The sequence below is a fragment of the Ceratosolen solmsi genome, unplaced genomic scaffold (assembly GCF_000503995.2).
Source record: "Ceratosolen solmsi marchali unplaced genomic scaffold, CerSol_1.0 scaffold69, whole genome shotgun sequence".
In the NCBI taxonomy this organism is placed as follows: domain Eukaryota; kingdom Metazoa; phylum Arthropoda; class Insecta; order Hymenoptera; family Agaonidae; genus Ceratosolen; species Ceratosolen solmsi.
Genome location: NW_011948464.1, coordinates 114,550 through 130,493, shown reverse-complemented (window position 1 = coordinate 130,493; position 15,944 = coordinate 114,550). Strand labels below are relative to the sequence as shown.

General features: G+C 26.3%; 1 protein-coding gene across 1 annotated transcript in view; it reads left to right on the top strand.

Moving 5' to 3' along the window:
* Positions 1-14,812, top strand: part of vap (RAS p21 protein activator vap) — a 40,832-nt gene extending 26,020 nt beyond the window's left edge. Inside the window, exons 10-15 of the mRNA XM_011505557.1 lie at positions 2,822-2,870; positions 3,988-4,206; positions 6,709-6,941; positions 9,085-9,226; positions 13,345-13,482; positions 14,543-14,812. Coding sequence (XP_011503859.1) covers positions 2,822-2,870; positions 3,988-4,206; positions 6,709-6,941; positions 9,085-9,226; positions 13,345-13,482; positions 14,543-14,620 — 859 coding nt within the window. The 3' untranslated portion in view covers positions 14,621-14,812. The remainder of the gene's footprint in view (positions 1-2,821; positions 2,871-3,987; positions 4,207-6,708; positions 6,942-9,084; positions 9,227-13,344; positions 13,483-14,542) is intronic.
* The last annotated feature ends 1,132 nt before the right edge of the window (positions 14,813-15,944 follow it).

Below are 15,944 nucleotides of genomic sequence, written 5' to 3'. Positions count from 1 at the left end.
CTATTGAAGTAACGACAGTTCGAGCGGAGAAAACTACATCAATTTCGAACACAATGTATGATATATATAATGCAATTAATGTACTTGAATACTAGACAACTGGTGTATTTTTTAATCACATTCAGGGAAGGAAATCACTTTCTTTTTATTTAGTAACTAAAAATTAAGTATATAATATACAAATTATTCATTAATATAAATTGATATCAATAATTTGATTATCTAATTGATTGGTGAATTTTTAAAAATTAGAAAAATTAAAATTATAATCAATACTGTTGAAAGAATTAGTAAAAAAATGGACTTGTTATTAATAAACAAAAATGAAGTATTTGGCACTAAATTTAGTTTTGTATATAAAAAATTTGCTTTTAACAAATATATATTTATAAAAATGATTGTTACTTTTTTAATGATACATATCGCTCAGTTATAATGTTTTTACCAAATCCAAATTGATAAACAAGATTGAGATTATAAATTAAGGTAAAAACATGACAGTGTCTTATAACAATATAACAATTCTTAATTTTATAATATAATCTTTTTAATATAATATTTGTAGTGTCTCAATTAAAATAAGTGAATTAGCCTTAATTTTTTTAATAATGATTATTTTAGAATAATTGTTTAATAAAATGAATTATAAATAATGTTTGTTGTTTGAAATATTTAATATTAACGTTGTGATTATATTAAGTACGATAGTTTGTACTGCAATCAATGTTTCAATTGCATTTGCAAATAATAATGAAAGGATATGTATTTGTTCGAAATTGCGAAAACCCTTCCCAAGTTGTTAAACATTTCGCAAACCCAAGTCATTAGACATCCGGCAAACACAAATCGTTAAACACCTGGAAAACCCAGGTCATTAGACATCTGGAAATAGTCATGAAACCCCAAAATACAAATCTAATGGTACACAATCGCATCCACTATTGTCAAGTGTAGCCATACTGTTGCTTGGATAGGTAAGCGAGGGCGCTTCAAGTAAAGACGCCAAGGAAGCAAGCGTCGTTAAGTTGATGCCGTGGTCAGCGGAATGCATTTAAAGAAGATGAACATAAGACACACACTCACTAGTGAGTCGTCCAAGATGGAAGAAATCCTCTCTCTTACGGGGGACTCCGCAGAAGATGGTCTGTCTTAACAAAAGCTATGGAAGAGGCGCTCTCTCTCTTACGATGGACGCCGCAGAGAACGAACGTACTCACTCTCCAGTGGATCGTCAAGAAACAGTCGCAGGCCTTTCCAATACTAATACATCTAGCACGAAGTCGTCTCAAGCATTCCCCATACTAGATGCCACCAAGAGCACACGCTCCACAGAACAAGGTGCTCGCAACAGTTTCATACTAAGTAGAGTTATACACAGTGCTAACGAGTACTTTCTCAAGGAAGAGACCACAATCAAGTTATCACCACGTGGCACTACACGAAGAAGTGTCAATTGATTTACGACCTCTTCTCGGTGTAATAATTTACCACGAAGCACACTACGTCAAGACGATCCGGAGATTTACGACATTCTACATCTGCATGTAGTGCATGCTAACAATGCGTGGTAACCAACATGGAACTGCAAGATCTCAACGATTCTCATTACCAACTTAGAATGATTATAGTGTAGTTTATAAAGTAAAACGTAATAAGCAGCATGAAAAGCAGATTTGTTAAATATTAAATTAATACGCCAGACAATTGGTGGTCATAGTTCCTAAAGATGATTGTAGAAGATACAATTGCTAGCTTGTGATTGGTTTTTTTTATTATTAATGGATAAAAGGATTCGCAAATAATCTACATTTAGTATTATGTATAACGAAAATATCAATATTATGGCCATTATTAAATAAGATTATATTTCAAATTAAAAAAAGTTTTTTATGAAAGTAGCTTACCGGTTGGACAAAATTCACCGTGTATTAAATATACATTGAATTTAATGTATTTTAGCGCGTTACAAGGTTAGGTATTATGTACTAAATGCTTTAAAATAGAATTTAAAAAACGGCATAATTAATGTATATTTTTAATTAATACGGTTTATAAGATATGTAAAGTATATTTAATTGTAATATGCACTATAAAGGTAATTACATAAATGAAGATTATTTTATAAATATTTAAAGAATATTAAAAAAATTTTAATAAAATTTTCATTGTAACGCTTATTGATATTGAAATAACGTAATTTCTTTTTTATTATATGGTTTATTCAAAATTTTAAGATCATTTAGAGCTGGAGAAATAAAAACCATTTTAAATGATATAGATTTTATTTCAATAACATTCATGCGTATTATGAGTATTAAAATTACATATATTAATTAGTATTTTTAAATGATTTGGCGAAAATATAAAACATAGGATTCTATATTTAGAATATATTATTTATATAAATATATTGTAAAAAAGAGAGAAAATTCTTTACGATATACACTGTAATATTTATATTAACATAAATGTTTATAATTAATTATGAATTTCAAGTTAATTATCTTCGTTTTAAACTATTCAATGAATATTAAATTTGATGAGAAAATAAATTTGGTTGAAATGCTACACAGATCGAATTATATGTAAACATATGTAAAAGTTTAACGTCACAATAACGTTTGTTTGAATTTTATAATTAGTAATTGTATTGAAACAATTGATTTAATATTAAATAAAATAGTTTGTACATCAGTAATAGGGAATAAATAATTATTTCAAAACATTGATATGGAATTAATATATGTATTATTAAAATTCAATATATATACCAAACATCAGTACATAATTAATATATAATGAATATATGTATTTCTTGCAGACATGAAAGAAAAGAAGCAGATCTTTTAAAAACATTAACTCAAGCTGAAGTAAGTCAATATTACTAAATTATAATTATTAAAGGTTTTTATATTTCATTTTAAGTTTGAAAATTATAAAATTGTAATAAATTACAAATTTAAATAGGATATAAACAACTAATTTTTAACGTTTTAGAATATTAAATATTTTTATCATAATACAAATTTTTACTGTAAATTGTTGTTTATTATTTACTTTGACAATAGGTTTTATATTTATAAATACTATATGTGGTATTTTTTATTAATTTTAAAACATTTATATTGCGAATAATATTTTTAAAGGATTCAAGTAAATATTTTAAAAAGCTAATTTACCATTCTTATGATATTGTAAATTTACATTTTTATAATATTAATTATTGGCTTTAAAAAACTTCTTATATGACAAATTACGATTATATATATTTTTTAATCCCTTTTATTTCTATGGTATTGTGATCACTTTCATTTATGAAATTTAACAATATTTAATAAAAAAAATTTTTATTTATTAATTTAATCATTAATATTGCATTTTAGGGCAATAACAAGATATAGTAGTTGAGGATATAATAAGATAAGAATAAAAAAAGAATGTATATTTTATAACTAAGTTTTATTCAGTTTTATTATTGGAGGTATATTTACTGTTATTAACTATTATTAATATCTCTTTGTATGAATATGAAATTTTTTGTTAGTAATATGAAAATTTTTTATAAATACAGGGAAAAACTATTGTTTTCTTATATTTTATCATAAATATATGAATAAATATAAGTTGATTAATATTATTTACTAATTTTTTAGCTTCATTGGCGCTGTAAAATTGTTTCATTATAATTTTGAAACTACTAAAGAGGTGTAGTTTTAAAGTTTAAATGTCATTAGCTGCGATCAGAAAGTGATCTTTTCATTAAAAAGTACAAACAAAATAAGAAGATGTAAAAAGAAATATTAGATCAGGAAAATAATTCATTTTCAAATGTTTTTACCTTTTTGGTTTGCATAAACTACATATCTAATTGTATATGAAAACAAGTTTAAATATAATTTTATTGATCATTGTACAATTTAAAATTAATTTTTATTTTCAACTTTTATAATATAATTAATAAAAGGAAATTCATTTATTTTATTGTAGGTGGATAAAGAAGAAGAGACACCTACATTATTCAGAGCAGCTAGTTTAACAACGACTCTTATGGATTTATATATGAAATCTGTATGTACATCATTTTTGAAATCTGCTTTACAAGATACTGTTCTTAAATTAATAGATACTAAGCAGAGTTGTGAATTAAATCCTTCGAAAATGGATTCACCCGAAGATGCATGTAATAATGCGGAATTTTTATTACAAGTAAGCATATATCATTTAATATTATTCTAATAAATTATAAAAGGAATAAATTAATCTAAATATACATATATACAGTATTTGTCAATTTTTTCAATTAGTTTTTTTTGCAAGTTTTTATATGTGAAACTTATAATTTTGATATTCTGATGAATTGAATATGTCAAGCAAACACATAATATTTATGAAAATATGATTATTCAGTTTTATTCTTCTATGTTTGTTGGGTAATTTATATTACATTTAACGCATGTTTTTTACTAAATAAACTCGCATTTTATCGAACATAATTTTATGGTTTATTTTGATTAATGAAATAATATCTAAATTATATTTTTTCTTGTTAATATTTATACTACAATTATGTACTTGTTATATATTCAATTATTTGTAAACATAAACTATTATAAACAAGTAATGAGTATTGTAAATTATATTGTTCGGAATTGGAGCATTTTTTTGGAGGCCTTCGGTTCTGGGAAGTTTTCTAAGCCTACTAGTCCTCGAATGTTTGTAAAATTTGAGAAGCAGCATTCTCGAATAGCTCAAAGCTTAGATTCTCGAATCTTCTGCAAGCCGGTTAGTTTCCGCATAGTAGCTACCTAAGTATTGTTGCCAACTAGTTAAGCTGCCGCACTGATACTAATAATATCACGCTGATAAGGAAGCGCCCATCAAGACTCATAGTTATCACTCAGCAGTTACTCATTACACAGTGTCAGTTATTCCTCCGAGTCAGTTACTCGTTCTAGCCACGCTAATAAACCGGAGTTTACAGCAGAAAGAAAGTCACACAATCCACGCTGTCTCAGTGCAGCCATGGCAAAGAACACGCGTTCAATTCTCTAGTGCGCAACGGTTAACAACCAGTTAAGGACTGACTGCAATACAAAGAAATAATTGACCACACGAACCATGGTATCAGACCCTCCTTCACACGAATGTTAACCAGTAGTCTTCATTGAGAATAACTACCATCATAAATAATCCCATACTCCCTTTATGAGTATGGTCGGCTCTCCCTGCTATCCGTACAACGTTAGCACAGACCATAAATAATCCTATACTCCCTTTATGAGTATGGTCGGCTCTTCTTGCTAACGTTTACAACGTTAGCATAGATCTCAAACCAAGCCATATTCCCCTTCAAGGAATATACAAAATCCATTGCTGACCCCCATAACATCATCGACGATATTCTCACCATCACCAAAGAGCAACTACATCATTGTGCTAGAACACTCTACCACGAGAAGTGAATACAAAACAAAAATAGCGTAATTGTCCAAACCAAATAAACGATGTTTTAACGAAGTTTACGCACACTGTACATATTTACAGCCCTTCCTCTTATGTCCTTTCCTAAGCATCGATAAGTCGGGTGACAAATAAACTGACCTATTGAACTTGGCAGTTCGAGCCAGAAAATTAAATACATTTGATCCTTCGACCGGATCAAATATACAAACTTTTGAACATATATAAAACTAATATAATAATATAAGAATAAAAATGTTTGTTAATAATCTTCAAATCCTGATATTATTATTTATTGTAATTACGATGCTTTCCTACATAATAATAAAATACACATAATTATATTTTTACATAAATTTATCATCTATACTTTTTGCCGATTATATATATAACTCCAATTTAAAAATAATTTTTTGTTGAGATTCCTGTCGATCATGTTATAATATAATATACAGATTCATTAAATATTCTTAATTTAATCTTGCATATAAATAACAAACATTAATAAAAAATTAATTTTTATTATGAATAATTTAAAAACACGTTTACAGAAAGTCACCATTCAATTAATTAACGAGTAAAAAAATGATTATTTTAATAAACTATTTTAAGCTGTTTTATATTGTAAAAGCAATTGTCAATATGTAGTCGCATTGCTTTACGGTTTTATAAGGTATTAAAAAGTTGTGCAGCAACTTTAAGTAATTACACAAAACGTATATTTGAGTATGTAAAACAATATGTAAATTAATTTGTAGATTCTTCAATTTTTTATTTCAATTACATATTAAAAACATTATTTTATTTTAGGAATTAAAAATTATTATTGATGCTCTAATTTCAAAATCAGAACAAATTCATATGCAAAAATTTAAATATCAACAGACAATAAAAAGTTTTTTGGATATTATTTAATATTCTGACGAAAAAAATGTATGTTGTAAAATTATCAGTGCATCTTTCATATATCTATTGATTTTACGCATATAAATCAAGATGTAAGTTTGGATCCTTATTACATATCGATGGTTTTTCTTTTTTGGCGTTGGGCTGTGTATACAATTTTTATTCTTTTTATTATTAAATAAATTAGTAAATAAATTATTTCATTAAATATTAGAGAAGTATTTTCTACGATTACCATTATTGAATTTCAATTATTTAGAATATGTTGTATTTTTACCTTTAATAATAACCCAAAATATATGTTATATATATAACCCTATAATATATTATAACAATTTTTAGGTTTTGGACGAGGTAACCTTAAGTATTTTTACAAGTCCTGATGTATGCTCAAAGAGTTTACGATACATTTGTTTTTGTTTGCAACGAGCTGTGGTGTCTAAATGGCCTCAAGAAAGATTAGTTAGAACAAGAGTAGTTAGTGGATTTATATTTTTACGTCTCCTTTGTCCTGCAATACTAAATCCAAAATCATTCAATCTTATTTCCGAATCGCCTTCTCCAGCAGCAACTCGGTAAGATAATTATGATTAAATTGTATAATCTTAAATAATACAAAATTTATTATGAAATTTATTATATTTTATGTGTAAACAAAAACATTTGTTAAATTGAATGTTTAGTTTTTCATTTTTAACAAATTATATTTTAATATAAGGTTCTAGTTGTATTTATCATTGCTTATATAGCTTTCGGTCATGATACTGTTGTATGTTAATAACATCTCTTTATATAAAAATTGGTTGTTCTGTATAGTATAATTCATTATTAATACGTTTTTATATTGTCATGCTTCTGTTCGAAACTGTTTGATTTCCTGGCTCGAATTACTAATGTTTCAATAGCTTTATAATAATTGCCGCCCGCCCTAGCGGATGCTTGAGAAGGAGTTGAGTGGAATGGCTGTAGAAATACAGTGTGTGCTTCATCGTTAAATATTATTTTTTATGGTTTATTTACAATTATATTATTGATGTGTTGCATTTATGCGATGGAAAGATGTATCCTATGTTCAATCACGATGATGCAGTTGCTTGGAACTGCTCATGTGGTGAATAGTTTATCTACATCAGATGTTACTTGACGATGGTGATGTTGATCTTGTAAGGATCAGCAATGATTATACTCATTTCTTATTAGTGAACGTGTTTTGTGTTATTAATAACAGCGTCATGCTAGTCTTGTACTAGCTAAGGACTAGCAATAATTAAGATGTCTTTGACTTGCTTTCACTCACAAAGATGATGTTTTCATTCACAGAGATCCTGTGGTGATTGCTGTAGTATGACATTCTCTTGATATGACGCAGATAGTGTCAAACCCTTATCGAGAAGCATAGGAGAATTGACGCGTCTTCCGACTGTTGTGGTCAATAGCTGTCATGGATTAATAGCATGACTGAATGACTGAAGTCAATGACTGAAAATCTACTATCCTTTGTCTTATGTGCTTGCTTTAAATATCCACGCGGCAGCTTACTTAGCTGGCAACAATGCATAGGAGTTTCTATGCGGAAAAAATTATAGGGTATTCGAAAGTTAAGCTTTAGAATGTTCGAGAATTCCGAGAATCAAATGTTTACAAAAATTCGAGAGCTAGAATTTTAAATGAATAAGTCAAAATATACCATAATTTGGATAATTATAAAAATGAATTAAAATAAATCAAATATCAAGAATAACGCGATATTAAAAATAAAAAACAATATTGTACAAGAAATCCACAACACATCCAAAAGTGCCAAAAGATAGTTAAAATAAGGCAAATTAGAAAATTGTGATCACTTTAAAAGTTAAAATATGTAATGATTGCAGTTTCTATGCAGTTTTAATAAAACTAAGTAAAATGCTAAATCATAGTTTATAAAAAAGTTAATCTGTTTTTCAAATTTCTACTTTGTTATAAGAGTAATTAATATGTTTCTTGATTGGTCATTGTGTCAAATATAGAACTTTATACTAATTATGCACTGCTTCAAATGCTAGAGAAATAAATAACCTAATATGAAGAATAAGAATTTTTGTATTACCATTACGAAAAATTCAAAAACGTTGATTCAACAAAAATGATCTATCATAGTGCATCGAAATAAATACGCATCATCGAAATACGATGAATAAGAAGTACTTTTTATATCGAAACATTTTTAAAGATAAATAAATCATAATAATTATGGTGATTAAATAATTACAAGATATTATTGCGACAGTGTCTTGGTATAATTTAATTATTTTATCAGAGAAAAACATAAATTTAAGGTTTCGAGATATAAATTAAAGTTATCAAAAAATTATTACAAAATTCAATAAGCAGCTAATAAGTACTAATGACGAACTCGGAGTTACTATTACGTCTCATTAATTTGATAATACATATTTCAAACTATACCATTTATAACTATACCTTTATTTCATACCCAAAATATTTCAACTACGTTTAAAATGATAAATAATACTAAATAGTATACTTAGTAGGATAAGGAAATAAATGTCAATATCGCTTATATTTATAATAGACAGAATTTCCTACAACTATCAATATAAATTCATTGTTATTAAGTGTATAAAATTTATAACAAATATTTCAATTTTTTATTTTTAAAATAGTACAAGTTGTTTTGGTAAAGCTACAATTATTTAATACCATCTTATTTTACAGATCTTTAGTTATGGTAGCTAAATGTTTACAAAATTTAGCTAACCTTATAGAATTTGGAGGAAAAGAACCGTATATGGAGGTTGTTAATCCATTTATATTAAAAAATAAAGAAAGAATGGTAGTATTTCTTGATCAATTATCGGTAAGATAATAATACTGTAATTTCATAATGTTTATTTCAATTAAAATGAATTTGAAACCGTTTTTTGTATTATTTTATTACATATAATCATGAAAATAATTTTGAACAAAAATTTAATTATATAATATACATATTGTACATAAAATATTAAATACTTTATTTTGTGTTACAAATATATAGTTTTACTAATGCACAAACATGAAAAGAAAAACTTAACATTTGTTGTGGTCGAAAAAAAATTAATTTCTTATTTACAATAGAACGAAATATAAAACTTTTAGATGATTTAGCATAATAGATTTAATTAAAATTGCCGATTTCTTATTTTGAACATTTTAACATTAGAGCCTATCAGACCGATATTTGTCTTATATATTTTATATTGCTATGTGCTAATCGCTACTCATTCAACGTTATTAGTAATGACCGAAATTTGAAACCTAAAATGGTGGAAACTAATATATATTATAATATTTGATAATATTTGTTGCATTTACATGGTAATGCTATATACGTATATCGTCAAACATGTTTTACGTATATGTGTATTGATCTTGTATGAAAGGATTGTAATAACATTTTTAATAACTTGATAGCAATGAAAATTATCATTTATTCTACAGTGTACGAAATAATATTAAGATATCTTAGATTATATTAGTGTTTGGAATTCTAGCCACCCGGATGGTTAGAATACCAAGGTGGTTGGTTTAGACAGTACCACCTGTTTAATGGTGGAAAAAAGGGGGGATGAGTGAGAGGTTAATGCATCAATTCAGTATAACACAATTAGATTTAGTTACTTTTATTTAAGGTTATGTTACAGTAGATCTTTGGTGTTACTAGTCGGTGTAAGAATTGTTGAGCTTGTCGTGATTCTGATAAACTGCAGGGCGTCGTCCGGGTGTGCAAGATGAGACTGGACTATTTGTACTGAATGCGCTTAATTGTATTAGCGAAATGTACCAGTAATTCCCGAAGGAGAAGTCGCAAGACGCGTGGCCATGGGCGCTCTAATTGGCGATATGAAATGTGGGGACTATCTGGTCAATGTCAGTGACCTCTTCAGCGGTCTGTTAATAATCAAGTTGCAGACGCCTGGCTGATAATGCCGATGTTGCGTCGCAGTGACGATAGTCTATCCCGAGTTACCGGACAGTATCGGCGCCCTTTTCTGCATTCTGATAGGAATCAAGTTGCAGAGGTCTGACCGATAATGTCGGCGATATTTGGTAATAACAATAAATGATAAATAGATTCCTGTTGTTGCCAGATTATACCGACGCCCTCAATGCGGTCTGACAATAGTTAACTTGTGGAAGGCGCATCGACAGCTGGTCAGCAATAAATTATGTAATCAAAGAAGTATACCTTGCATGGATTCCTATAGACAGACGTGTAGAACTTTTGCTGGATGTGACTTGCACTATTTCACTTTGACTTACTCAACAAGACTAATTTGTTTCGACGTACGCTGCTTTTTATATATGGTTGTGTAGATTTAGAGCTTACAATTCTGGGAAATTCTGTCAATTCTCGGAAAGTGAGCTTTAGTTGGTTCGAGAATCTTCTTTAGTTGCTATGCGGATAAATTGTAAGGCTTTCTTAAGCAAAGACTTTAATGTTTACCGAGAATCATAAATTTCAAAACAATTTAGTATAACATTTATTGTATATTCAAATTTATAAACAAATATCAATTTAAATAATTTTTAAACTGTAAGATATTGATTTTTTAACGATTAAGAAATTCACAATTAAAAAGTTTAAAATAATAATTTTATATTTAATATATTTAACGTTTGATTAAAATAAAATAAAATTATATTGTTAATCAGAATCAATAATACAAATTTGAAAAAAAAAATTGTAAATGAACGTTAAAAAAATTAATATTATTTTTTAAATTAATTTTCGGCATCAGTTTCTTATATATAAGATAGACCCTATGAGAATTTTTAAACCAAACTAAAACATGTTCAGTACTAGATTTTTTTAATCTAAACAAGGCTTATTTTCATTGAAAAGAGTTCTGTTTATAAAAATATCAACTTTTTATTATTATCTAATATATACGGAAATACTTTCATTTCATTCACATATTAGAGCTTTTAAAACAGTATTGTATTTAACACAAAGAACGAAGAATAAATCATAATTTTGACTTTAATTAACTTGTGAATTCAATTAATAACTATTAATGTTTTTATGTTTCTTTGAATTCTTATGAATTTACAGTAATATATGAATAGTAACATATTATATCTGAAACTGTAAAAAGGTTTAAATATTAAAATTTAGTATTGTTTTTGTATTAATTTGAATGTATGGAAACTTTTTCTTAGTATAATTACTTTATTTATTTATTCGTTGTAAATAGAGATTTTCCTAGAATATGAAGTAATGCATATTATATTGCATTCATTTTTAAATTACCTTCATTTAAATATTAAATTTTTACTAATACGTAATTTTCTAAATGTATTTCTAAATTCTGTATCTAAATTCGTTTTCTATTGTCCATAGCTTTTTAATTTTCCTTAGTTTCATTCATAGATACTTAATTTATGAATATAGTTTATACGATTGTCATGTTGCAGAATCCTTATTACACCTATTACCGACATTATACGTATCGCTATTTATATAATTAAACATTTCCCAAAATTTACTTTTTGAGGATTTGTAATTGATCGATTATTGAAGGTTTGTTTTATGACTCGAACTGCTAATTCAATAGTTCAGTGGATTAGTCTCTCGTCGTGATAACTTAAGAGGAAATAATAAGTGGAAGGGCTCAAAAATATTATGTATTATGCATGTTTAGTAAAACAATGTTTATTATTTGTTAAATATTATAATAATATTGCACTGTTGTTCAGAGAGAAAATTATTCTATTGTAGTAGTGACGGTGTTTCCTTGCTTTCTTGATTATCGTAGATTCTATGGATATTATTACTGTGTATCTTGTAATTGAGGTTATGCTGATGTTGCAAATATCAGCCGGTGTATTCAATCATGCTCATGAGGTAGCATGAGAAGATGGTGTTTGCATCAAGTATGCTTGATGTATGGAATATTTGATATGATGTAAGATGTTTATGGAAATTGGTGCGTAATCAATTATGTCTTTATTTATAATGGGAGTAGTAGAAAGTACTAGTCACACGCAAGAATCATAAATGACAAGCCTTTGAACTTTGAAGGACTGAATGAAAATCTATTTATAGTAATTTATTTGTCTACATGTTGTCTGGCCTTGACAATGTAATTGATGTATTGCGTCACTTGTGTCGACTATTTGAGGGGCTGTACGGTGTTCGAAGTGTTAGTTCGACAGAGCGTACTGTTTTCTTATCGACTCTTTGTGGGCCTGTACGTTGTCGAAGTGTTAGTTCGATCGAGCGTACTCTTTCTCAGTCTATTCTTTAAAGGCAGATTTCTGAAGCGTGATTTTGCTTGTATGTGACTAGCTTATTTAATAATATAAGAAGATGTACCTTGTAAACTGGCGACAGATTTCTTTTTATTTTTAACGCACTTGTATTTTTAGGTTGGTTGCCGAATATGTGGTCACGTGTCGTCGTCACAATATATACCAATATGCTATCTAAAAGCGATGCCGACAATCGGCGGTCTTGAAACTGGTTTCGATCTCGAACAGTAATATTTAAATTTATTTAGACATATGGTATGACAAAAATTGCTTGTTAGTTGACAATTCTATTTAAAATCGTATTGGTGTTATATTTTCATAAATATTTTGTTTGAAGTATGCACAAATATTATCTCAAAGTTTATTATTTTAATTTTAATAAAAAACTATATGAAAGCATATTTATTAGGCACAAAATAATATTTATAATAGAATTTCTTCAATACAAATTTAATCTTGATCGATGTAGCTTAATTATTTTATAAATGTATCTCAATTATATATATATATATATATATATATATATATATATATATACACGTATATACAATGATATGCACATTTATCATTTTTTATAATTTTTAATTTTAATATCGGTACGTTTAAATAAAATGTTCATTTGAATTAAAGTAATGGATTAAATTTAATCTAATATAAATGAATAAGCCCTATATTCTGTAGAATGTTTCAGATAGACCAGAACCTGATAATATTGTTTCTCGAAATAAATCCATATCGGATATAGCAAAAGATCTTGCTAACTTGCATCATATTTGTGTATTACATTTGAAAGAATTGCAGATTTTATCGAAACAGCAGGTACTTTTTTTTATTATTTTTGATAAATATATTTAATTATATAAATACTTCAGAAAAATTTAAATACATAAAATTATGAATAAGTTGTACAGGACAAAATTATTCAATTAAAAAAAATTAATAAGATTGTGTATATCTTAATTTGTTTGTTATTAGTATTTACATAATTATATGAATGTACTTTTAACAAATTACTTTTTCAACAACGATGATTGTCTGACGAAACAATGTAGCTTGTAATATGATTAATTATTAATACATACAAAATGCCCGATACAATTTTATATATTTAAATATTATTCAATTAATTTTTTTTGTAAGCTTTACACATATATATTAAATAAATTAATACTTTCTGTAATTTTTGTATTACTTCTTTTATAAATTCTGCTGATGCTGATCATATTTTATACAAACATTGATATTTTTATTTATTTTATGTATCTTTGCGTTTCTTTATTAATTAGTACTTTGTAGTTTGGTTATTTTATTTTTTAGATTTATTCAATTTTTTATTTCTAATTGTTATTATTTCATATTGTTATGTCACTAAAAAGTATGCGTATATCACTTAAATATTTATAATTTATAATATGAATTGCATTTATTATATATTTCATGCAAAATTTATATTTAAGGAATATATAAAGACACATCAATTTTTCACATTTATTATTGAAAAATCCTTTGATTTTTTAAATTTTTAGTATCATTTTTCTAAATATTTGTACGTTTTTATTTCATTTATTTTAATAAATTTTAATATAGTACCAGTTTCCTGAAATTCAATATTTCTTCGAGTTGCATATTCACTATTAGCCTCTTTCTTTTTCTTATTCATATTACTTAACTTCTACTTCGTATGGCATTTTCAGGAATCTATAAAGTCAATGTCAATATATATTGCATACTAATTATAGATGTCTATAAACGAGTAATAGGTATATTATTTACTCATGTAAAGAAGTATAATTTTAATTGATTTATATATTTAATTAATACATTTTTTTATTTGTATGTATTTCATGGCAATTGTATAATTACTATTTCTTTGTTACAGGCAACTATTAAACAACTTGTTACAGTTACTGAAATGTTAAGTAAGCATAAACAGAAATATAAGGAAATGTTACAATAATAACGATAGAATAAAATATATTGTAGATTTATGAAACATATTACTAATAAAAATATAGTAATTTATAATTAATAGAAAATTACGATTAATAAGACTGACGTGCCATAAATATTCACGTGAAAAAAACATTTTATATCTACTTACAAACTGTTTCATATACTGAAGATATAATTATAGTAAATATTAAATGTATCAACAACAATAATTTTTGCTTAATACTTGTAATAATTTTAAAAATAAACAAATAATTAAAATAAAATACAATATGTTATAATTATTTTTACTATGAATATATAATGGTCTTATTTAACAGTTTTCAAATTTTAAGTGAAAGTAAAAAAAAATAAGCACTGACAAATGTAAGTTCAATTTTTTTGTGTAATAATAATTTATAACTTCACAGTATCACATTCAATAAATTTTGTATTCAAATTTAAAATCGAACAGGTTAGATTTGATATTGAAAAAAATGTATTTATCTTAATTAATGTAGAAACAAAGTATATGTAAAAATGTTTAATTTATTAGATATTATTCAAATATAACATTGAAATATAAATATGAATAAAACTGATTAAACGATTCATATTATCTACAGTAACCTTTGCATAATGAAAAGTATAAAAAAGAAATTTTCATTTATCGCCACGATTAAACTTAATCTTGTATCTGAAATGTGTAGCTTGATAAATTACAGAGTTTAATTTGGCCATAATTTTGATTCTGTTTGTAAAACTAGTATCCAATTAACATAAATAGAAAATAATGAATTGAAATAAAATTTAATATATGTATAAAGAGTAAAATGTTTGCGTTGAAGTTTGAAATAAAGAAATTTAGTTCTCTTCAAAATTTGTTTATTCTAAAGTTTTTACAAATTGCAGTAACAAACATTAAGAGTTGATTTTTATCCATCTTAATATTGGTTTTCAAATTAATTTATTCAATTGAATTTATAAAGAAAATGACTACTATGTGATTTAAGATATACATTAAATAATACTAATAAGTTAATTTAATCTTTCGGAATTCGATTAATACAATGAATAATGAATAAATAGTATAAGTTGTTAAATAGAATTCATAATACTAATAATAGTACTAATATACTTTACTTAGTATAAGAAGGGCCTTCCGTAGCGACTCTATTGAGAGTGTATGTAATAGCCGCAATATTATTGGAATAGCTTGCAACTGCTTCTCTTGACTCGGTTTGGCTGATTGATTCTTGTTGACTGGCTCATGACTGAGTAGTGCCTTGATCGACTAGTTCGTGACTGAGAACAGCACTTTTCTCATTTTGCGCTTGCCTTAAATATCTACG